At 45.7% G+C, this 24,870-nt stretch overlaps 1 protein-coding gene across 2 annotated transcripts; it reads right to left on the bottom strand.

Moving 5' to 3' along the window:
* Nucleotides 1-878: 878 nt before the first annotated feature.
* On the bottom strand, nt 879-21,702 carry LOC149864154 (uncharacterized). 2 transcript variants are annotated; one of them, XM_090048507.1, is made up of 3 exons: nt 21,566-21,700; nt 8,380-8,471; nt 879-1,972 (listed from the first exon to the last, which is right to left on the bottom strand). In XM_090048507.1, exons 1-3 carry the CDS (start codon nt 21,599-21,601, stop codon nt 1,417-1,419), a joined length of 684 nt encoding a protein of 227 aa, XP_089904633.1. In that variant the 5' UTR covers nt 21,602-21,700; the 3' UTR covers nt 879-1,416. The 2 variants fall into 2 exon arrangements, 1 of the variants encoding a protein (XP_089904633.1); XR_016442518.1 differs by lacking the exon at nt 8,380-8,471 and having other exon boundaries at nt 21,566-21,702.
* Between the last annotated feature and the right edge of the window lie 3,168 nt (nt 21,703-24,870).

Genomic DNA, 24,870 nt, shown 5'->3' with positions numbered 1-24,870 from the left:
TATTGACTCGTAGAATTTGCATGTAATAATTTAGTCTGATGTTTGCGGGTTTAAACTGGTCTCTAACTATTAGGTCTCATTCTGAACTCCACTTGGAGAGTGTCCCATACCCTACTATGGACTATTTACACTTTTTTTTTCTGAAGCCACTGAGAGAATATACAACTAGATAGATCTTGAGTCTTATCCAGCATGGCAGCCCCCTTGTTCCTAAGACTTTAATGGAACTATGCCAACATTTGTGGATGCAACACCAAATGGTCAAAATGACATGCAAATATAAAAGGCTGGTACTAAATACACTGCTTTCTGTGGAATTTCATCCATTTACTCTAGCATAGTTTTGTCCAGATATTCCAGTTGGAAAGATAAGTATGAATGCAAATGTATGTGCACACCCTAAATGTAAGTAAATTAAGTTAGATAAGAAGAGAATAAGTACATATAAGTAATATTGTAGTCTAGGATGCCAGCTGACTTTGAGATGCATAAGTTCATCATTCATTATTTGCTCTGTTAAGGGGTAACTTGGATATTTTCGTGGCAGTGTTTGTGAATGGTTTAATTAATTAATCTTTATATTATTATGCTGTGTCACTCAGCTGGAGGTAACAAATGATTGATCTATGTTGTTAGCAATGTGAGCCTTTTAAGTGACATGCCAACTGTTCCAACTGAAGCTAAATAGGCTTCAGCTAGGTGAATATAAAAGATGAATATAAAAGGAGAAAGATGTTTGTTTTGTGTACAGTATGTAAAATGATCTTCAGGGCTAGAGATATTTACCCAACTATAAAGAGAACAGGTGTGAGGGTGACTAAAAACAAAATTCATTATCCAGTTTATGAAAGGAAATCTTTTATTTTTTCATGGAATGAGATAGCCTTATGTCACCGACGGGCCTTCTTGTCCCCTCTGGGGAGCTCTGTTTTCCTGGTTGGTAACTATTCCCCTTCCGGACCGGTTTGTCTCTGTGGGTGATCTTCTCTCGCGTCAACAAACCCCACTCTCGCCTGCCATGACTTGGTGTTTCCTTAGTGGGGCAGGGCTAGTGCACGGGTCCCTCGGTGGCCCGGGCTTGGCCCACCGGTTGCACATGGGGCTCCGCCACCCCTTACACCCTGGCTTCCCGCCACCTCTGGGCTCCGCTTCTCTGATCTGGCTTCGCTGCTTCCGCCGGCTTCGCCCACGGCTTACTTACTCAATCCCACAGACTGTAGGATGCCGCTATGCCACTATCTTTCGGTTGAACTCCTCACCGTGACCTACACCGGGGCCTAATTTGCACCCTCTATCGACCCCTCGCCACAAGCCCTCCACCCGGTGCGGCTCTTCCCCTGTGTCGTCACTAACTATATCGCTATCCCTCCACCAGTACCTAAGTAGCCTGGGATGGGAGGGGAAGGGATTCCCCCCTCAGTAGCCCTCTGGTGGTCCCACTCCTGATCCTTGACCCGACGTCCCTGGGTCTTGGCGGCGATCCCACCCCGATCTCCCTTCAGCCCGGGGATTCTCGGTCTTCCACCCCTCTTCAGTGAGTCCCACACCCACCGTTGCAGAACTTACTTCGGAGTCCCCAAACTCTGCTTGGATCGTCCCGATCCTTTGTCGCTCACCCGATCTGTCGCTCCTCGCATGATCGGACGTTGTCCTCATCGTCGGGCTCTCGATCAGGGTCGCCTCCTCCTCCAGGGCTTCAGCTCGGTGGGCTCTGTCCCCGGGGTCCTCTGCCGGTGCTTTCCCGTCCTGCCGCACAATCCCTGAGCCATTCGCCGCCTCCAAAGCAGCGGCCGCCATTTTTAAATCTCCCGGCCAGCGTCTGATGTCATTGTCAGCTGCCGGCCGCAGCTGTACATAGACGCGGCTGAGAAGCCGCGTGGGTTCTCCCTTCACCGCGGCGTTCCTCTCTGCCCGTCCTTCTGGTAAGTTTTCCCAGCTTCTTCGGGTCCCAGGACACCTTATGTTCACATCCCTAAAAGGAATCAGATATGGAGAAATTCTAAAAATAGATATAGTCCAAAACTCCATTCATGCAAACTGCTTTCCATAGTTGGGGCTCTGCCCAAGCATAAATACCATATTTACTCAAATACAAAATGAAGTTTTTTCTCCTCAATTGGCATAGGAAAAAAAGCCCCTTGTCTTATAATCACATACATTGTCTATCATAAAACTGCTGCCAAAAGCAGCATGTGCTCAGCAATAGAAACCAGCTATAAAGATGACTAAATGCAGCCAATATTGAGCATGACTATAAAACACATGGCCTACACTGGGCAGATATGCACATGGGCTCCTACCACAAGAATAGGTTAGTATTGTACATATGAATAAGACACATGCTTGTGGCAATTAAGCAAAGCCCCTTTCACCACCAACTCTTTTCCAAGTCATGGTGAGCCACAACATTGCATACTGTTTACCCAGCAGGGCTGGTCCATCCTATCCTGTGGAATCTGCAGCCACAGGGGCCCCCTCAGCCAAGGGGCCCTGCAGAACTGGGTGGAGAGGCCATGGCCCCTCCTGCATTTGGCAATGGCTGCCACATTTGTGGTGTAGCCTGCCCACCCATGCAGTAAGTTGGATATTTGTTTAATTGTTCCAGCTGGAAATTCCAGCCACCACCCCTTCCTCCCCTCCCCCCACCGTGTCCAGTGTTCTGGGATGTTCATTTACTGGCATAAGAGTGCCATGGGACAGGAAAGGGGTCCCTGCACAGGCTGATTTGCCCTGGGCCCCACACTTTGCTACCACCATCTCTGCTGATGGATCAGAGGGCCCCAAAACTTTGTCTTGCAGGGTGCCCCAAAAATTGTGGGCTGGCCTTGTTACCCAGAATCCCTGTGTTGCTTCCTCCCTCAGACTGGAGCATATAATTAGTGTGGCTCCACCCTCTATGGGGTGAAGCTGGACTAGGTTGCCCATGCCTCATTTGCATAAGTTTTGGGGGCATTCCAGGACTTGTAATAAGGACACCTGGTTCCAGTCATGAGTGGGGGATAATTTGCACCTGGATCCTTTGTGGGGGGTATCTAGAGTAGACACACATACTGAGCAGAGCTAAGATGTGGGGTTACTGTGGATTGAAAAACTGTTGATGCTGGTGGGATCCAGCCCAGTGAACTATGTGGTACATCACAAGCTTTTGGCTTTGAACTAATGTCTTATATAGGATAGAGGTGGCTTGTGTGATTATAACGGGGAGGATGATGGTCATCCTATAGATGTATGTTACAGACTGTCAAGAGAACTGTGTTGGCTATGATACAGAACAGCAAAAGTTTAGGGGCGGGGGGTGTTTGTGTGTGACATTTATTTGTTTGTTTCTTTATATTGCAAAAAAATAGTTTGAATGACATATAAGTAGGTGCCAAAATGCTGCTTAAAAGTGTGTTTATGGAGTACCTGTGTTAAAACTTGCAGCAGTTTAAAAAAAGCATGCATCAATCCTGGATAAACTAAGTGCATGGGTACTATATGTAAATTGCTACAGCCATGTTTAATTTCAAAGTTATTGTTTTCAAATTTTCTTCTTATTGAAGAAGAAAATGTTCAGGAAAATTAGTGTCTGAAAATACAGAAACAGGGAACGGGCTTCCAGGGGACAAAGTTGGGGGAAAGCAGAGAATAAATGGCTACCTAACCCCCACCTAGATTTATTTTCTCCACTGTAACAGTAGGAAGGTGACAAATTCAAGGTAAACCTCCAATAATTAAATTCTATACCTGGAAGATTATAAAAAAATTATATTTTTGCCATATATAGAATTTAATTATTGGAAAGTCATTTTATTATCTGGATCATCTTCTAGTCAAGTAAATATGGTGTCCAGCTAATCAGTGAGCTTGCAGGATCAGTGTCTTTGTTGGATGGGATAGCTATGTTTGTGGGCTTACTTTTGTTTCTACCCAAAGCAATGGCAACACTCTCATCACCTCCATGGAAATCCAGAACTGGGCCATGTTTCTGATAATATTGGCAAAGTTTTAAGAAGTACAGTTTTACAGCATCATTTTACCTCTTGGCTAATTTATAGCCAGTAAGCTTTTGACTATAAAAATCATGTACTTAATTTAACTGGGACTCTGCTGCATTTGTTTTAAAACTTTTACTGATGATGTTGTTAAAAGTAGCCTGGAAAAAATGATGCACTAAAGTTGTAATACTTGGAAGAACACTTTGATAAAACTACATTCTTGGCATCATAATATCTGTACACAGAAGGGCAGATTCTACTATCCCTGCTCATTTTCAGGAACATTTTACTCAGCAAATGCTCTAATTGGAATCAATGGATGTAATCCTGTTCTGAGTGCTGATGCTGAGTTTCCCCATTAGCTTTAGCTTGACCAGGGTTCCACTCAGTGAGACAGGTAGTGGAACAGGGAACAGTGGGTGCATCTACAGTGCCATTAAGGCAACATGGCAAACCCCGGCACAGTTTGTGCTGGAGTTAACTGCTCCCAGGCACAGTGTTTCAATGTGCACCTGGGACTGCAGCTGTTTGACCCTAGGCTGGCAGCAGGCGTATGGGTCAGGTATCAGCCCTGGACTCTGGGTGGCAGTGTCTCGTGGTGGAGGTGCAGGCTGGGGCATGAGTGCGCTCAAAGTGCAGAGCCAGAGTTGTGGGGCTAGGTGGCAGGCAGGGGTCTGTCCCCTTGCTGCTGGGCTAATGAGGCATAGGCTATGCTTAGGTCAGCATTTACATGTACAGTTTTTTTCACTGTCATAAGACAATACTGTTCCTGACAGTACTGTCTTGCAGCTGTGAAAATTAGTTTGCCACAGTCCAATAGCATCACATGCTTAGATTGTGATGCTTTACTCCACAGCAAATTAGTTTACTGCACAGTTAAGTACACATGTAGATTCAGCCAGTATGAATAAGAGTACCATAATATGATCCAGAAAGAATTTAAATGAATTTTAACTTGTTTTACTGCTTTACTCCATATTTACTCAGTGTTCATTAAAAAGATAAAAATTGAAGGAGGATTTCATTCAAGGCTGTTGCATGAAGAATAAAATTCAATATTATAAAATTCCTCCTTTATTCTGTTATAGGACAATGCTGCTAATCCACACACTGATTCAAAGCTGTTTCTTACTTCTTAATAAGGATTAAAAGTAAAAATGTAATGAGGGGCTCATATGACTTAAAGTTTCTTATTTCTAAAAGCACATCTGAAATGGAGTGGATTCAAATATGACACTATGGAGCTCTGTGTCTGTTGTTTTGCAAAAATTTATGGTGCCCAGTCTGCAAAAAAGGAGATGTAGGCTGTGTTTGTGGTAGTGTTTTTTCTTCTTCTTCTGTTTTTTTCTTTTCAGTCTGTCAGGGCAGCAAATTCAGGCTGACCTGCGAGTCAGTTCTTTCCATTAGCAGAGGATTGCTACATAACAATTAGCAATCAGTTTTTTGCAAGCTGAGTTCTGCTTCTTGTAACAGTACTGAGTCTGTTTGCTCTCTTTGTATGAGCAGTCACAGCTTCGCAAAAGATTCTATTAATGATGCACAAGACAAAGTAGAACTAATAATTCCTTCATTGACAGAGAGGCACAGATAGGAATGGAGATTTTAGTGAGCCTTGCTTTAAAGTGGATAGGCAAAGACGAAATCATTTATATTGAAAAAGACTTCAAGCTGGCTCAGATTTGATAGGCCTGAGTCCAGAGTATGGGCTGAGGCTTACCGAGGCCTACCTGTAGCTACGTTGTTGATTTAACCGGAACGCTTAAGCTGGTCATCTTGCTTTGACAGCTGTGCTCACTCTCCAAATATATCAGAAATAAAAGCACCAAACCTTTTTTGTCACTCGAGTAAAGAGCCATTACTGAATGATGGGGAGCAGCTCTGTTGAGTGAGCAGAGATCACTTCTGCATAATCACCTTTTAAAGTGAAAGTGCTTTTGAGGTATAGAGTTACCATAAACTCTTAAAACCAAATTATTAAATGAATAAAGGCTATTTAAAATTATGTTTAATTCTTGATTTTTATTGCATGCTTGCTAGGCAAGCTACAACATTTTGTCTTTAGTGTAAATCAGTTAGCTGCTACTACCTACCAATGATGAAGAATATCAAAGTTGATACAATTAATTCCTAGCTCATAATTCATTGTGTTTAAACTGTTCCTTTCAGCATGTCCTGGAAGAATGAATATAAATCAAACTATTTTTGCTAAACAACTCCAGCTATGAGGTATCTTTTAAAAATTAAAGTTTCATATACTACAGACCTACTTAAACCTGCCTGCAAATGGTAAACCCTGACTGAACTCTGTTTCTGGAAATTGCCACAGTAAAAGTTGATATGTATTTATGGTTATGCACTGACAAAGTAAACATATATTCACTGTATAGAAAATGCTATATTTAGCTATATAGCCTTTAAGCATATTTCTGCTCCAAGGTTATATACTTGTAAGTTAGGCTTTTGGTTGTATCCATGTTGTTCTAAGGACATAGGCAGGCAAGATTCTTTGAGTAGATGTGATATCTTTTATTAGACTGTGGCAAAGTGGGGTCCCCGACTAGCCCCAGGGCTAGTTTCCCCACCTGCCTCTGGGCATGCCACCCACCTGTCTTTCCTGCCACACCTTCATAGAACATAATTGATTGTTAATTAGGTGGGGGTCTGCCCATTGTATACCCCAATATTTGGGGGGGGGGGGGGCTATCCGTGGCGCCATTCCACCCCTACACCATAGCCCAAGCCTCGCAGATGGCATCTCAGGCAGTTGATTCAACAGTCCCCTTCACCCATTAGCTGTGGCCCCTTTCAAAGGGACCTTTGGCTTCCATATAAGCCCTGGCCCCATCTTGGGTCATTTGGGACCCTGAGCTTCTTTGCTTATTATTGTTGAAGCAATAGTTTAAGTATGGGTGCTGCCAATGCAAGAACCTGCTGGCTGAGAGTGGAAAACTCCATACAGGGTCAAAGCCACCCTTTTCATGACCTTTGGGCTTGTCAGTCAAGCATGACCCACTTTCTGTGTTACTCATGCGCAGAAACAATCAAGCGCCAATCTGACGCATGCTCAGTTTCCCTGAAACATGACATAATCTGGCTAGAACATTCTGTCGGAGGATTGATTTGATTGGTTAAAGAAATTCATATTTAAGGCTAGTAAGCCCCTCCTCTGGGGGGAAGAAGATCGCGTCACTGGAGACAGAAGCTGGTGTTTCCAGGGACTGTCTGGCAGTCAGGCTCTTGGGCCTACTGATCTCCTTCCCCGATTGGCACTTCGTGCTGTTAGAGCGATTGCGGTTTTGATCTCCTGGTTCCCGATTAAGTTTCACCGATTACTGACTATGATTTGGACCATCCCACGGCGACTTCACCTCAGCATTCTGGCATCCTGACCTCAGCATTACTCTCCGGCTACCCGATCGTCCACCAATTGGGACTGGCGTCACACCACAGCTTTCTACGCGTTACAGTTTTGTTTGTTCAGTTTCCCAGTTCATGAGCCGTTGACCAGCCGTAGGACTAGGTCTTCGGCCCGAACCTCGTGGGGCAACGGACCCCTTTGTTGTATTTGTGATTACTGTAAATGAAGACATCATTTTCCTACGCACCTAAGCGTAAGTCAAATAAATTCCACCTTGTTTAAGAAACCGCTACGCTTCCCGTGCCTCAGTTCTCCATAGCCAAAAGAAGCCGGCCTGTTTCCGTGCCTAACTGCCACCCCGGCCCACCGTGACACTGGGGTTTGGTTCATCCCCCCGGGACAATTATAGGCGTCCGTCGCTGTGGGCCCCTGGCCCTTTTGACCCTTCCGATCCTGGCCCCAGCATTGACCAATCGAGTCCCTCAGTTGGGTTTATGCCTCCTGCCTGCACTCAGGGATCGGGATCCCCCATTCCCAGCTGAGGTGCTTCTTGAAGCATGCCTGACCTTGTGGGGTCACTCCCGCAGCAGGCTCAGGTGCTTCTTGAAGCTTACTTGGCCTTCCCTGCTCTGATGGTATATGACCCACCCGAAGGTGAGGGCTGGGTTTAAGGCGCCCCTACCCACCTTTCACCAGGGTGGTAACTGGTCTGGCATTTCCTGGGGGTTCCCATGGCACTGAGAGCCCCACCAGGCCATCCACTCCTGGCACGGTGCAGTTTTAGGTCATGCCCAGGACCAGGAGCCTCCAAACCATCCACTATAGCTCCTGCCCTTACCTCCAGGATGTTGTAGTCAGTCTAGCAGTGAACTGCCCTGTTAATATAGGCAGCCTGGGATCTAAAATAGCTGCCGCAATGAAATACCTGCTGGCTGCTTGGCTCTGCCCTTAAAGTGGCAGGCACCAACAGTGCCCTGCCACATACACCAACTCATTTGGTCTTTAACAGGTGAAAGGCTCAATATAATAAAATTGATGACTTACAGATATGGACAACATCTTTCCAAATTGCTTTTTTTCTTGGCTTTGAACTTTTCATCTCGGAATTTTTCCTGGCTGGAATCCAATTCTGTAGACTATTGATAAAGTGAGTTAAGAATAGATTAAAATAACTCCTTTGTGATGTATAATGTTTCTCTGTTGATTCTGTAACTTTTTTCCATCTTCTCCTTAAATTTCCTAAGATAATTTCTTGAGTCAGTTAAAATTACTCACTTTCTGTTGTTATTTTATTATGAACTTCTGCATGTCTTGAAGCAGTGGGCATGTATGAATGAGTGTGTGTATTTTAAAAAATGGTATTCTTAGCAAAAGAATAAAAACCTCTGTTTTTCTTTTAGATTCTGATTCTGTACTGGGATTTTTCTCTTTTCTCATACTGCTGCATGTGATTTTAACAGCTGACAGCTAGCTAGGTGATTGCAGTGCCTAATTCCTGTTGATATTAGGCAATGTTACATATCTTACCTTGTTTTGCAAATGTTACAAATCTTAGTTTTGGTTTAACTTCAGATTTGATGTGTTATCCTTGGTAAATACTGATTTGTTGTAACCCAATGGTTTGGTAATGGACCAGATTAATGAAACAACCTTTGACCTTTATGTCCAGGGCATGACAGATAAGCAATGCAAGAATATTTCCACTTCACACTCATGGTCAAAAGGGCATTTCATCTACTGTGAAATGAAAGCAGTTGAAGCTGTCCTTTGGCTGTCAGTAAGAAATATATGATAGTAAACAAGTGAAGAATTTTAAAAGGGTGAAGTGATTTTGGTTTTATGAATAAGCATTCCTCACTACTACAATCCAGACAACTATATGAATGCCTAAGCACAATTCGGATGCTATTGTCATACTCACTGTGCAAATGCATATTAAGAAACAACCCTTACCCTAAATAGTTTGTAGTGTAAGTACATACGAGGAACAGAAGAAAGGTGGAAGAAAACATAGGTGACTGGTAGATATGTTCGTGCCCTCCCCCTGACAGGACTGTCCCTCGCCAGCCCCGCCCCCAGTGCCAATGCTGCTGATGGCTTCTGTGGGTGCTCGCCAGTTCCGTCCACACTGCTGATTCCAACACCAGCTTCTGTGGGTGCCCCTCCAGACTCGGGAATAAAAATTCCAGTCGCCCATGGAAGAAAATTTACATATGAGGAAATGAAGGGCAAGACAGAAGTGATATTTTTCAGCCCCTGAAAGTGCTTTACATCTGTGTCATAACACACATGCACAACGTTTAAAATGGCCAGTCATTTGAAAAATTAATCCTGGCTAAAATCAGAGGTGATCAAAAGCAGAGCAACTGAGGATACTTGTATTCCCTCAAGGGTTAATCTTTTGCATAGGGGGCAGGGCTTGGCTGGTGCCCGGCCTGGACCCCCAGGCTGTCAGAAGGAAGGAGGGGAAGATCCCAGCTGCTGAATGGCCAGCTCTGGGTGGAAAGGGGTGGGGAATAGAGCCCCTTTGCCTCACGGCCACTCTAGCTACCTTGGCTGGGTTATTGAGGGGAGCTGGGTCAGGCCCCCTGAGAGGAGGTGGCTCTATTCCCACCCCCACAACCTAACAGGTGAACATCTATTGCATCAGAGGGAAGCTCTAAGGAATGGTACTTTATGTAAAGTGCCATGAGTTACAGTGGGGGCTGTAACATTTGTCTGTACCCAAAGGCACAGAAATATTGAGAGACTTCTTACATGGGAAATTTCTAGATGAGCAGGGGACTGAATCCAGATTTCTTGATTCTTGATTTCTCTCTGCTTTAACTCCAAGGTCATTCTATCTCTCAAATAAGTTTTATAGCATAGCAAACCCAATTCTATGAGAGCAGAAGTTGAACACCTGTAAAGCAAGTATAAAGAAAGGAAAGCAGGAAGTGTAAGGGGATGAGAGAGTTGACTTCTGAAACTAGCTGTAAACTCTGCTAAAATTCCCCTGTGTGGCTGAAGTATTCATTCTCACTGGACCTGGTTTTGCAAGTGTACAAAGTATACTGTAAGCTTTTCTAACCCTATTGTAATGATTATCTGTCTAATGTCTGTAAAGCACTAAGATCCACTCACCTTTTCTATCTCACTTTGAATTCATGTTAATTAGCTCATAGACACGTGAAGTGTAATAGTAGCGTCTAATTAACACTGTTATCATTGCAGAAACATTTTATGCAGTGTCAGCATATTGGCAAAATGTCAGTGATAGTTGTTACTCAAAAATTCTCACTTCAGAAAATGAAGATTGGTGGGAAAAAATGACATCCATGCTGAGAATGCAAGTTAAAGGCCAAATAATATAAGTAATAGCTATAAGGGCAATATAGTAAGTGACCAAAATCAACACATGTCCAGTAGTATCATATTCATTTGAATCCTATTGAATATCCATTGCTGCATTTCCTGCATTCCTGTGCTAGCTCTGCAAATCTAACAGAAATAAAAGAAGCAAATCTCTTGTGATGGAAGTAAAGAGCCATGATTTGAAATGATCATAGGGAGCAGCTCTGCTGAGTGAGTAGAGATCACTTTTCCCATCTGTTTCCACTGCCCCTTGCCCCCATGTATCTGTATGTGACCCCTGCTGTCTGTCCTGCTTTCTCCTTGCCTACCACACTCCTCCCAAACCACACACCATGTCTGCCCCATATGCCCCCTCTAGTTGCACAGTCTTCAAATCTAAGAGGGAAAAGAATCTTGTTTTGGATTCAAGTAAATATGGAGGTAGAGTCATTGAAAACACAAACAGATTTAGAGTGATTAAGATCTGGCTCTGACTTGTGGAATTATTCCAGTTGTTAATGTGATAATTGATCCTAAAAACACATCATTAGTCTCTCTAAATGTTTTTTTTTAATCTCAGTGTTGTTCTGTTCTCATTTTATTTTCTTTGATACTTAATTTTCTTTGATAACAACCAAAACAAAGAGTAAGGACTCTCACTACAAAATTCAAGTAAGGATGTGGCAACCCTGAAAAAGGGTAAGGAGTTGTTTTCAGATAACTATGTGGTGGTAAATACTGCATGCATCTTGCATTCAATAGGATCTTTGAATGAGATAGATAATTCTAATTAGTTATTTCATTGTACAACACATTGCTCATAGCAGCTAAGAGCACAGAACTTACAAACCCAATGGCTTTATATTATGGCATGCTAATATTGGGTAGGGTGCCAAATTATCACTTACATTTTCCCCTTTTTATCATCCTTTCAAGGTGTATTTTAATTCAGGTGAGGATGGGGAGGAGGTCCCATCTTTTGCTACCATATTAAATTAATTTTCTAGGGAAGTCAAGCATGAAACTTTCAGCCAAAAACTGAATGGTCTGGAAAATTCTGAGTATATGAGAAAAGGGTAACAGTGGAAAATATTTTGCAACTTCGGAACACTAATCTATGCTGCAAAGTGATTAGGTAAAAATGGCTTCCTCTTACCAAATGATTGTTCTGCCTGTGTAATCACACCCTCAGTTTCATCACTTTTTCATCTTGTGGGTCTAAGTTGCTACAGTTACTATAGTCAACAGATGTTTTTACCATTTTTAATGGCTTAACTGTTTTTCACTAGTGCGGCTAAAGAAAATGAACTGGATTTTTAATTTTCTTTGTCCATCAATAGAAGTGATTCATGGAGGGGAGAAGCTCATTTCTTGCAGGTTTGAAAAGGGTAACCCAGATAGAGGAAATACAGCTCTTGGTAGTGTTCTGTCTTCCCTAAAAGTTTAGATGAAGAGCAAGAAACTTTTCTGAATGGATTGAAAAGTTCCATTGGTAGATGTATTTCCCTGTGGAAATTCATAGGTGCATTTGTGGCTCCTTCTGTGTACGGGCTTTTGGTGGCTACAAGTCCTAACATCCTTGCCTAGATGCCATTCCAAAACCTACAGGAAAGGGAATATTCAGTTAGGCTATTGTGTGGCAACATGAATAGCACCATTAAAATCAGTAGGACCATTCATTGCACATTGGTCAGGATTATCTGTCTTTTTGAAGTCAGGTATTCATTTTGATGTAGTTACACGTTTGCCTCCCATGATATTTCAGCTTCAAAGAAAACCCCAGAAGCATAAGCAGGTAGAATTCTGTGGGTCATTGGCATAAAGAAAAAAATCAACATCATAAATCTTTTGGCAAAAACATAAATAGGAGCAGAACACTGTGTTCCTATTTTCACAAGTTTCTTCATCCTAACTGTGACATGTGAACAATCTACCAGCACAATTAATGCTAACAGATCAGAATCTCCAGCCAATAATAAATCACTTCTGCCTTTCAGTAGTCCTGTCTCTGTACAACAACATGACCTAAAGTCAGGAAAAAAAACTTTACATTCAGTCAGATATGTTTGAATTCGGTAAGCCACAGCTTGACCCTGTTCTGTACAGATATGTAATTGAGGTTGGAAACAGGCAGTGACCTGGAGAAGGTATAGTCATAAAATATGTATTGACTGAAGTTATCTTCAAAGTACCCAGAACAACTGCAGACGCCAATGAGTATTTACAAAACACATTAAGAGTGGGTGGACAGACATTTAGCCAATATATTAGCTGTAGCTTAGGACAACATGTTACTGGCTACAGGTGACTCAGTATTTGATTAATCTTGCAGGAGATAATTGAGCTATATGTCTTGAAACAATCATCCAGTGCAGTCAGAAAATAACACAGCTAAAAAATAATTTTACAAAACTTGTGGGATTTTTGCTCTTAAAGACCATTTGTTTAATGTCTTAAAAATACCCATCATGTTCTGTCAATATAGAAATCTAAATCAATGGCTGTAAATTTACTGTTTCCTGATTGTTTGGGGATGGAAAAAACAGCTAAAAGCAAATCCAATACTTAATTATTCATGTTAATCTCTGGCACCAAGTACTTTGTGGTATCTCGGTACCAATATGTAAAGAACATACAACTGAGACTTCTAGTTGGGGTCCAAAGTCATTAGCTCCGATATCTCTCCAAACTATCACCTTTTGCTTCTTCCAGAAATTTGTAAGTCTAAACATGAAAAAATCTGGGATGAAAATTACAGTGGGTCAGTATTGCATAATCAATAATATGACTGAGAGAATGGTTACTCCTGTCAAGAAGAGGTATAAAACTCAGATTTGTTAATTGGAGTTCGGGCTTATAGCTAGTAAAGCCAGTGGTCTGACATTGACCTCAGAGAGAATTTACTGAGCCCAAGGGACCTAGTAGAAACATTTAGACTTCATGTTTAAAATTGTAGTCTGTCTTAATACCAGAGACAAAATATTTTATCCTACTCTACTACTTGTGTATTAAGAAGAGAAAAAAAAGGAGGACAGTATACTAGTACGGTAATGTAAACTAAGCCCTCAGGAGATAGATAAGGTAATTTCTGACTTTGTTTTATGTTCATTCACTAACTTCAGCTGCTGAAGACATGGCATATCTGTTTGTGGACAGTGTAAATGAACTGGTTTTGGTTTATATTGAAGTAAATAGCAAGGACATTGTACTGATTGTACAGTACAGAGGTGGAGGAGTAAGATATAAGGGGAAATGGTTTGAAGGACAGTGCTGCACAGTTTACAGATCCTGGCTGCAAAGATTAGGTCTAGCCTGCTACAGGCTAAGAAACTGGAAAACCAGCACTTTTTTTTATGGATGGGAAGGTAATATTATTCTCCCAGTGACCATTGCAGAACTTTGTAAGATATATTAACAAGATGCTGTGTAATTTAATGTGGGAAGTGTGTGTGGGTGCACATGTATACATATATGGAGATACAGATGTGTTTATAGATTATATATATATATGTGCCTCTGTGTGTGAATAGAGTACATCAAACACACAAACTGATGTTAAAAGAACATTAAGATTTTGAAGTCAACTGCTTAAAGCTAGAATTAAAATGGCCTGTGCAACCTTATTTAGTCTTCTTTGTATGCAAGTGTAAAGATACAGTCTTTAAATCACCTCCTATTTGTCTTCCACAATTGAGTTGACACACTTTTAAATGCTACCTATTTTCCTAGCCTGGGCATGGCCTCAGTCTGATGATGCTCAGTCTGATGGCCTCAGTCTGATGGGCAGTTGGGGAGCAGGAGGGGAGGGAGCAGGGTGTACGTGTGCCACACACACATGCGTACCCCCTTACCTCAGTGGCGGAGGCAGCAGCTGCGGAGGAGACAGCAGTGGGGGCAGCAACAGCTGATTCCCCCTAAGGTAAGTGGGGCAGAGGGTACAGCACAGCTGAGGCAGATCCAGAGGGGAAGCCCTTCAGAGCCCTGTTAGCTTGCCCGACAGAGAGCTGTGCTCCTGAGCCACGTGCGAACAGGGCGCGGAAACAGGTGCACTCTGTAAGGGCGTGCCGGTGTTTGCACCGGCGTTCGTGTAAGGCGGGCATGAGGTAACTGCCCAGAGCAGCACCTCTAGCGAGCAAAAGCAGTAGCACCAGCTCTGCAGACATAGTGCAGACGTGGAGCACGGCTTCCAGGGGCCCCTGCCCTGGCACTGCTGCCTGCCATGGGCTGTTCTGAGGCCTCCACCCAGACAGAGCTCATGGTAGGGTCTGCGGCCCCTTACCCCCCTGTCTGTGGGGGGGGATCGGTGGGGTCCTGGGGTAGGGTGGGGCCTGTTGGTCCCCTTGCCTGTCCCTCCTGTGCACGACTTAGGACCCTGGAGAAGCAGGTGAGGGAGGCTGAGGTGAGCAGACTGAGGGGGATCAGGGATGCAGAGGATGAAATTGATGCCTATCTCTGTCCTCTGCAGGCCTGGTCACCCACTGTACAGCCCCCACAGGAGACGCATCCAATGCAGGAGTGGCAGAAGGTGTCCAAATCCAGAGCTGCTAGGCCTAGAGTGGTGGAAGCTCCCAGGTTCCCCTAGGGAACAGGTTTGACGCCTTGGCAGCTGTGATGGAGAAAGACAGAGAAAATGCCTCTGGCAGGGACGATGCCACTCCCCACATGACAAGGAATGGGTAGAGAGTGAACACCAGCAGGAAGAAACACCAGGTCCTCATCATCAGAGACTGCATCCTATGAGGACTGGAAGGTCCCATCTGCTGGCCTGACTCAATGGCACGAGAGGTCTTCTTCATGCCTGGGGCTCGGGTTAGGGACATCACGGAGAGAATCCTGGCCTACATCTGACCTGCAGACCAGTACCCCATGGTTGTCACCCATGTGGGAATGAACGACGTGGCCAGGGGCAACCCTGACCTCATTATGAAGGAATTTGAGGCTCTGAGGGACAAGCTAAAGGTGATGGGGGCCCAGGTGGTATTCTCCTCTCTTCTTCTGGTGAGTAGGCGGGGACGGCGACATAAGGCCTGCATTGGCAAGGTCAATCGGTGCTTACACAGTTGGTGCCACCAGGCAGGCCTGGGGTTCCTAGATAATGACCCATGCTTTCGGGTGGGGGACTTGCTGGGATGGGATGGGCTTCACCTCTCTCCTAAAGGCAAGCATGTCTTCTTTTTCAGTTTGGCTGATCTCGTACGGTGATCTTTAAACTAGCCTCACCAGGGGATGGGCCACAGGAAGACGAGGAGACACCACCTGAGCAAGACAGGTGACAAATGCAAGGAGTGCCCAGGTAAGAAACAGGGGTCCAGACAGTCTCCCAAATCGGGGGGTGGCACACATAACTATGCAAGGCCTTAAATGCCTATATACCAGTGCTCGTAGTATGGGGAACAAACAGGAGGAACTTGCCCTCAGAACTAACCAGTTCAAAACCCAGACATAATAGGGCTTACAGAAATGTGGTGGGATTCATCCCACAACTGGGCAGTTAGCATTAGGGGCTATAGGCTTTACAGGTGGGATAGAAGAAGGAAGGAAAGGTGGGGGTGTGGTGCTCTATGTCGAGGAGCAATACACATCCTCTGCCAGCAGAATGGGGTCAGAGGATGAGCAAGCTGAAGTGCTCTGGGTCAAAATACAAGGGGGCTGTGGGGAGAGGGATTTAACAGTGGAGGTCTACTACAAACCCCCCCAGCCAAGGGGAGGAGCTGGACCAGGAATTTTCAGGCCAGCTTGCAGAAGCACTTAAGGCAAGGGATGTAGTTGTCATGGGTGATTTTAATTACCCGGACATCTGCTGGGAGGAACAGTCAGCCAGGTCAGATCATTCCAGGAGGTTCCTGGTGGAGATACAGGACCTCCACTTGATTCAGGAGGTGCACAGTCCCACCAGAGGAAATGCCCTGTTGGACCTGGTCCTGGCCACAGGCAACAACCTGGTAAGGGGCCTCCAGGTTCTTGACCACCTGGGCGATAGCGATCATCGCTTGCTGGAATTCACCATCCAGCACAGGGTGTCAAGGGCCTGCAGCAAGGAGGTAGCCCTAGACTTCAAGAGGGCCAATTTCAATGAGTTGAGGAGATTAGTGGGAGAGACGCTGGGGTTCTCGAGAGCAGGGGAACTCAGTGCCCAAAGATGAGTGGTCATTTCTTAAGGAGACAATACTCAGGGCGCAAGGGGTGACCATCCCAACAAGAAGCAAGGGGGGCAGGAGTGCCCGAAAGCCCCCCTGGCTCACCAAGGGCATCCAGGAATACCTGATTACCAAAAATGCAGTGTACACCCAGTAGAAGGGCGGTGCTATCACCAAAGAGGAATATATCTCCTCTGCTCGGGCCTGTAGGAGGGCTGTCAGGAAAGCTACGGTGGACATAGAGCTAGGACTAGTGTCCAAGATCAAAGATAATAAAAAGTCCTTTTTCAAATATATAGGGAGGATGAAGAAAGCACTGGGCCCCTGCAAGATATTCTGGGCAATCTGGTGGTTGCGCCAGAGGAGAAAGCAGACCTCTTTAACCAATTCTTCACCTCCATTTTCTTGTGCAGGGACCGGGACTTCCCCACTGTGATGCAAGATGGACTCGAGGGGAACACCTCCAGACCTCAGGTTGGGGAGGACCGGGTTAGAGAGCTTCTGGAGGGGCTGGATGTGTTCAGATCAGTGGTTCCAGATGCTCTCCACCCCATGGTGTTGAGGGAGCTAGCAGGGATTATTGCAGGGCCCTTGGCATGGCTTTACAAGCACTCATGGTGCTCGGGCCAGGTGCCAGATGATTGGAAGATAGCCAACATGGTCCCCATCTTTAAAAAAGGGAGGAGGAGGGAGGACCCAGGCAACTATAGGCCCATCAGTCTTACCTCAATCCTAGGGAAACTCTTTGAGAAGATCCTCAAGGAGCACATCTGTGATGGGCCAGATTCAGGGATGATGCTCAAGGGCAACCAGCATGGTTTCATTAGGGGCAGGTCATGTCAGACAAACCTGATTGCCTTTTATGATCAGGTCACAAAAGCATTGGATGAAGGTGTCACCGTGGACGTAGTCTTTCTGGACTTCAGCAAGACCTTTGACACCATCTCCCACCCCATCCTCATTAAAAAACTAGGCGACTGTGGCATTGATGCCTACACTGTCAGATGGATTGCAGATCAGCGGAAGGGTTGTACTCAGAGGGTGGTGGTGGATGGGTCATATTCAACCTGGGGGGAAGTGGGCAGCGGAGTCCCCCAGGGCTCGGTCCTTGGGCCCGCACTGTTCAATTTCTTTATCAGTGATTTGGATGATGGGGTGAAAAGCAACTTGTTTAAATTTGCTGATGATACTGAAATTAGATATCAGGAGGCGCTACTTCACAGTCAGGGCGGCTAGGGTCTGGAACCAGCTTCCAAGAGAAGTTGTGCAGGCTCCTACCCTGGGGGTGTTTAAGAGGAGGTTAGATGAACATCTAGCTGGGGTCATTTGACCCCAGTACTCTTTCCTGCCATGGCAGGGGGTCGGACTAGATGATCTGCTCAGGTCCCTTCCGACCCTACAAACTATGAAACTATGAAATATGGGGTGAGGTGAGCATGCTAGTAGCGAGGGAAAGATTGCAGCAAGACCTGGATAGGTTACAGGGGTGGGCTAACAAAAACAGGATGCGTTTCAATACTGACAAGTGCAGGGTGCGGCACTTGGGCAGTAGTAACCAGCAGCACACTTATAAGATGGGAAACTCCCTTCTTGAGAGCACAGAGGCAGAAAGGGATCTTGGAGTCATTACTGACTCCAAGATGAACATGGGTCGACAATGTGAGGTCATGGTTGGCAGGGCCAACCAGACCTTGTCGTGCATCCACAGGAGACTGCGGGACCTGAACCTGTTCAGCCTTCAGAAGAGAAGGCTGAGGGGAGACCTGGTGACCATCTATAAACTCACTAGGGATGACCAGAAGGGTTTGGGAGAGACTTGTTTCCCCTAGCGCCCCCTGGCATAACAAGAAATAACGGCCACAAGTTGTTGGAGAGTAGGTTTAGATTAGACATCCGTAAGAACTACATCACAGTCATGGGGGCTAGGATCTGGAACCAGCTTCCAAGGGAAGTGGTACTGGCTCCTACCCTAGGGGTCTTTAAGAAGAGGCTTGATGTCTACCTGGCTGGAGTTATTTGAGCCCAGTTTTTCTCCTGCTCAGGCAGGGGGTCGGACTTGAAGATCTACAAATTCCCTTTCGACCCAACTTCTACGATTTATGATTCTATGCTATATCTGAGTCTGAGGCCCATGCACAAATAAGTAATACAGGAAATCCGCATGGAACTGGTGCTTTTCTGTGTTCTCTAGTTTCTGTACTACTTCACTGCCGTGTAATAGATCTGTAAACATAACCCATGGTCACCTTTTGTACTTTCTCATTCTTCCCCAAACAAGTATTTTTGGGTCTTTGGATTTTGCAGTAAACTGATGCTCAAGTAACTCTAACCCAAACGATCTATGGAGATTTTTCCAGGGTGAAAAGAACTACAGCCATCAATACAAGCATCTTTTTTCTCATTAGAAAAGATATGTGATATTCTCTGCACTACAGAGTACATCCTGACTATGCCAAGCTTTGCACAGAAAAAGGAGGCAAAATCCTCTACCTCCCAACCATTGCAGTCCAACAAGGAAAGTCTGTAGCTGCAGCTACAGCTTGTGTACAGAAGTGCACTATGCACATGTTACAGTGCTGTAATTTAGACCATGTTTTATGGCACTGTAAAGTTACAGCACTCTTAAGTATGACAGAAGTACAGTGTTTGGCAGGGGTGGGGAGGGGTGCCTCTGAGCCTCCCTTCACTTTCCAGACTAGGAGGTAGCCTCCTGGGGCTTCTCCACTGGTCAGAAATTTGCTCAGAGTACAGAAGTTATATTTTATAGCTAAAATGCTGTAAAATACAGCACTTCAAATTGAATACCTCATTTAATAAGGGTTAATTTAAGGCACTGTACCCATTTTTAAAATGCTGTAAATCCATGTATATCTGTTAAATCTGGAAAGAAAACACTTTAAATGGCAAAAAAGCAACTTCTGTACATAGTCTTCAGGATCCAAGTAATGAAAGCAGTACCTAGAATTCTTTTTAGCAAGGAGATGAAAGAAGGGAAGTTTAGCCACTAAATCAGACTTGTCCACCTACTTTCTACACAACGCCATAAGCATTCTATGGCATTTTCCCATTCAATCAATGGTTATCAGTTTTGCTTCTTTAAGATTAACCATGCCCTGCTTACAGGGCCCAGAGCTATGTGATGCCCTGCTTTTGCAATAAACTTAATTTGCACTGTCACGGATGGGCCCGCGAGCGGCCGTGAGCTCGCGAGCGCCCCTTTGCCGTGCCAATTAGGGTGATCTGACACCCTCTACTCGCCCGCCACGTCTTAGATCTTATTGGTTCAGTATGGGAGGCTGCCTACTCGCACCTAACGGCACCTCAATGGTCTCACTACCGCTCCAAAGTGGGGTCCTCTCCCCCAGCCTTATGGACAAATGCATGCCTCCAAAACCTCCCCTTTAGCACGCCCCAAGCCTCGCAGCTGTCCCGGGGGACGTTGTCTGGTCCCCTTCCTGTTCTGCGCCCTCTCCGGGCCTCGCCCTCTCTGGGGCCTGTGTACCGCGCTCTCCGCGCCGCGCCCTCTCCGGGCCTCGCCCTCTCTGGGGCCTGTGTACCGCGCTCTCCGCGCCGCGCCCTCTCCGGGCCTCGCCCTCCCTGGGGCCTGTGTACCGCGCTCTCCGCGCCGCGCCCTCTCCGGGCCTCGCCCTCCCTGGGGCCTGTGTACCGCGCTCTCCGCGCCGCGCCCTCTCCGGGCCTCGCCCTCCCTGGGGCCTGTGTACCGCGCTCTCCGCGCCGCGCCCTCTCCGGGCCTCGCCCTCCCTGGGGCCTGTGTACCGCGCTCTCCGCGCCGCGCCCTCTCCGGGCCTCGCCCTCCCTGGGGCCTGTGTACCGCGCTCTCCGCGCCGCGCCCTCTCCGGGCCTCGCCCTCCCTGGGGCCTGTGTACCGCGCTCTCCGCGCCGCGCCCTCTCCGGGCCTCGCCCTCTCTGGGGCCTGTCCCGCGCTCTCCGCGCTCTGCGCCCTCTCCGGGCCTGGGGCTCAGGTGGCCTTAGCCGTGCCTGGCCCCCGCTTGGGGCTCAGGTGGCCTTAGCCGTGCCTGGCCCCCTTGACCCTCTCTTGGGTCTTTTGCCCCACTGGGCAAAGTGCACCGTGCTCACCGCACTGCGCCCTCTCCGGGCCTCGCCCTCTCTGGGGCCTGTGTACCGCGCTCTCCGCGCCGCGCCCTCTGCGGGCCTCGCGCCCTCTCCGGGCCTCGCCCTCTCTGGGGCCTGTGTACCGCGCTCTCCGCGCTGCGCCCTCTCCGGGCCTCGCCCTCTCTGGGGCCTGTGTACCGCGCTCTCCGCGCCGCGCCCTCTCCGGGCCTCGCCCTCCCTGGGGCCTGTGTACCGCGCTCTCCGCGCTGCGCCCTCTCCGGGCCTCGCCCTCCCTGGGGCCTGTCCCGCGCTCTGCGCCCTCTCCGGGCCTGGGGCTCAGGTGGCCTTAGCCGTGCCTGGCCCCCGCTTGGGGCTCAGGTGGCCTTAGCCGTGCCTGGCCCCCTTGACCCTCTCTTGGGTCTTTTGCCCCACTGGGCAAAGTGCACCGTGCTCACCACACTGCGCCCTCTCCGGGCCGGGGTCCAACCCCGTGCTCTGTGCCACTCCGGCACCACCGTTGTGCCCCCCCTGGCACCGTGCCCCTACTGGGCACCCGGAGCCCCCAAACTGCTGGGGAGCCCCGCTGAGGCCTCCTCGCTCCCCTACAGCCTCACCCGGTCCTCCGGTGTAAACTGTAACTTAAAGCCAAGCCCGAACGGCTGTAACAAAATCAACGAAGAGCCTACCTGCTCGTAAAGCCAATGCTCCGTCCTACCTCTCATCAGGGCGATCTTGTTCCCTGCATCATTGCAGCCTGTTAGGGGTAAGGCTGCAACCCCCAACTCTGGCCACTCAGCTCAGCCACAGAGCTCCTGCTTCTGCAGCAGCCAGAAGGGAACTGCTCCCTAGGCTTTGGCCTAGCTGTTTATAAGGGCCTGGCCCTGCCCCTCTCTGGGCCACATGACCTGCCTGGTTGCCCTAGCAACCCCCATCTGTGTTGCTTCAGGCCTCTCCTCTTCCTGGTCTCTCCTTAGGAGCGGGGCGCGGGAGTGCCCCGCGACATGCACCTATCAAGTTTATGGGGCTCCAATCATACAATAAGTTGCCCTTTTCAGGATCTTGTGCCTTCAGTCTCAAGAAATGAGAACAATCATTTCTCAACTCAAGAAATGAGGACAATCAAAATTTACATGAACAGCTATTACTTACAAGCACTTGTTAGGATGTTTTTGCTTCCCATAAATCATGCTAGCATTTATCCAAGCAAGTAATTACAAGTCCTTAAAATGTTTAAGGAAAATATGACAACAGTTTAAAGCTACTTTGCCTAAAATGCTGTTACTAGCTCTCCTCACTGGTTTTGTTTATAGATCATGTTGCCTTATGTTGATTTTCTTTTCCTTCTGCTTCTGGCTATCTGTTTGCTTTAATCAGGGGTTCTGGAAAAGCTGTTTTAAACCTCATTTAATAGGTTTAAAGTCGACTTACAACACTCATTAAAAATTGTGTGCCCTTCATGCTCAGATGAAGACTTTTAATAGTTGTTTTTTTTCTATTTTACATTATTCATTTCCACTTTTTACTCCCCAGTTCATAGTGATGTTCAACAGCAGTGCTTTTTCAAAATCTGCAATACAGCTGGGTTTTGATTTGTAAGAATGCAATGAAATTCCAACAAATTGAAGGCAGTTACATTGGATGTAGATCTAAATGCAGGGTATGACCTTACACTTCATTAAAATTACTTTGGAGCTATCTCTTTTCATAAGAAGAGATTTTGAAAGCCATATGCTGATAATATCTAACTTCAAGAGTAGTCCAAATTGATGTCAGTGGAACCAATCACAGAATAAAGCATCTCAAAATGCTGGAATCAATTTCCTGGTGACAAAAAGAAAATGTATGGCCATACTATGCCACTAATGGTGACATTAGGACTTCAAAGCTAAGGTCAAAGAGATTAGTCAATGCTTGTGGTGAATTAAATAAAAGAGCACTGAGTAGGTGAAGAGAAATATTGTGCGACCTGACAGAATGCATCTGAGTAACTTCCTGCAAGGTTACAATAGTTTAGCACTCTTTTGAAACAGCTTCTTTGACCCAAGAAGAGCAGCTCTCACTTTTTTTCCTTCTTGTTTTTTTACAATTGTAAAATTCTGTTCTATCCTGTCTTAATTGCCTCTAGAGTGGTGTGTGTGCTTAGCTGTGTTGGTGCTGATGCATATCCCATTTTCTGGCTACCCAGAGCTGAGTTGGAGTTATTCCTAAATGGCAATAATGCAAGACACGAGGCTATTCCAGTGGAACTTCCTTGAGTTCATTTATTGGAGTCTGGTAGTGATTACCAAAGGATGTGACAACAAACTTACAGTCTGTGCTTCTAGGTTTGTTTCTGTTATCCCGAATTACGTACATTGTCACTAAAATCTGTCTGCAGATTTTCCCACGATAAGCCTTTGTCAGTGTCAATTTACTGGCAGTCCTCGAATTTACAATGTTTCAAGTTGCACTGTTTCACACTTACAATGTTTATAAATTGACACTCTGTTTCAACTTTACTACACTTGATCTGATGCAACACCATGCTAGCGAACAAGTTCGCTGTGTCACTTATCTCCCTGGAGAACTTCTGTCCAAACTTCCTTGGACATTTTCTTTAAGAAAGAAGACAAGACTCCAGAAAAACCTGCAGCCAAGACTCTAGCCAAGAGCCCTTCAAAAAGTCCAACCAAAAGCCTTTCAAAAAGTCCATCAAAGTCACCCGAAAGAAGTTCTTCCAAATCAATATGATTGCTATTTACAATATAAATACATTAATGTAGCTATATTATTCACCTATAATAGATTGAGTACAAAATTCTGGGGTATTTTTGGTGAAAATAGGATATCAGGCCTTGGTTCAGGAACCAATCCCCCATTTATAACATTGTTTCTTATAAGAAAATTGGTTCTGAGTTACAACATTTTGACTTAAGACGTGGTTTTCAGGAACCGATTGTGTCGTAAGTCCGAGGAATGCTTGTATCCTGAAATACAAAGTACATATTTCAAATGGGGTTTGCCCCCCAGCCTCTAATATTGCATATATAAATGGTATTTGGATGCATAAACTTTGTAGACTAGCTATTTTAAGAAGCTGTGAATAAAAATCTGACCCTAAGTGTCCAGAGTCAAAGAATTGCATCTAAATTATATTGAAAAAAGTTTAAAATTGGCAAGACATAATGCTATGCTCCAGGGGGAGCTTCAGGGGGGTCCAAATAAAAGAGATGAGCCCACGTGACCTTGACAGTATTGCTAGTCCTGTATACTCAAAACATATGAATTAAACCCACCAAAAAACCCATGAGATTATAAAAAGCTCTGCCCTAAATCTTTCCGCCTCCCACCCACTCATCTACTTCTTGGGCTGTTTTTTCCCCTTGTTTTTGTGCCACTGGCAGTCATGTTACTGTTAGTCTGTGACTATAAAACAGAGCCTAGAAAATTTTCTTTCAGCGGAGGTTGTTTCTCATGGCTATTCAGTAGAACAGCAGGTATTAAAAGAGTTAGCAAGACTTTAATTTTTTTTTTTTAAATGCAGGCAGAGCCCTTGGACAGAAATGCATGTCCCTTTAGGATCAGTTATGGTAAAACCTCAATCCCCACCAGGTTTTTAATTTCCCCTGCCCAGATCTTTTTCAGCCTCTGGTAGGGAAAGACGAAAGCGATACCTATTCTATAATGCCCAACAAATTAGCATGTCATACTTGCTTCCTGTGTATTGCAAGACCGTAATATGTAAACACCAGTTTTGCATTTCCTTATGACCCTGCTTCAGTACATGAAGTGATGTCACAGGATAATGTTTCTGACACTATGCTGATGTCAATAATGCAGGTCAGTGGCATTGTTAAATGAATAAAGTGGGAAGGACAAGGCTGAGAGAGAATATCAGTATGCATGCTGGAATTTGCCCTAGTATTCACAGTGACTAATGCAGGATAGATTGGTGAATGATGTGAAAACCTATTATGTGTGGGGATGCTGTGTGTACATATATTTAAAAAAA

Source organism: Crocodylus siamensis, chromosome 5, assembly GCF_052110815.1.
Source record: "Crocodylus siamensis isolate JL-2025a chromosome 5, ASM5211081v1, whole genome shotgun sequence".
Taxonomy (NCBI): Eukaryota; Metazoa; Chordata; order Crocodylia; family Crocodylidae; genus Crocodylus; species Crocodylus siamensis.
The sequence above is the reverse complement of the archived record's forward strand: the minus strand, read 5'-3'. Positions and strand labels throughout refer to the sequence as shown.

Coding starts and splice junctions, on each gene's coding strand:
- LOC149864154 (XM_090048507.1), bottom strand. CDS start 21,601: ATGAGAGGTAGGACGGAGCATTGGCTTTACGAGCAG. Junction 8,472..21,565: donor AGCATTGGCTTTACGAGCAG/GTAGGCTCTTCG, acceptor CTTTATCAATAG/TCTACAGAATTGGATTCCAG. Junction 1,973..8,379: donor GAAAGATGTTGTCCATATCT/GTAAGTCATCAA, acceptor GATTCCTTTTAG/GGATGTGAACATAAGGTGTC.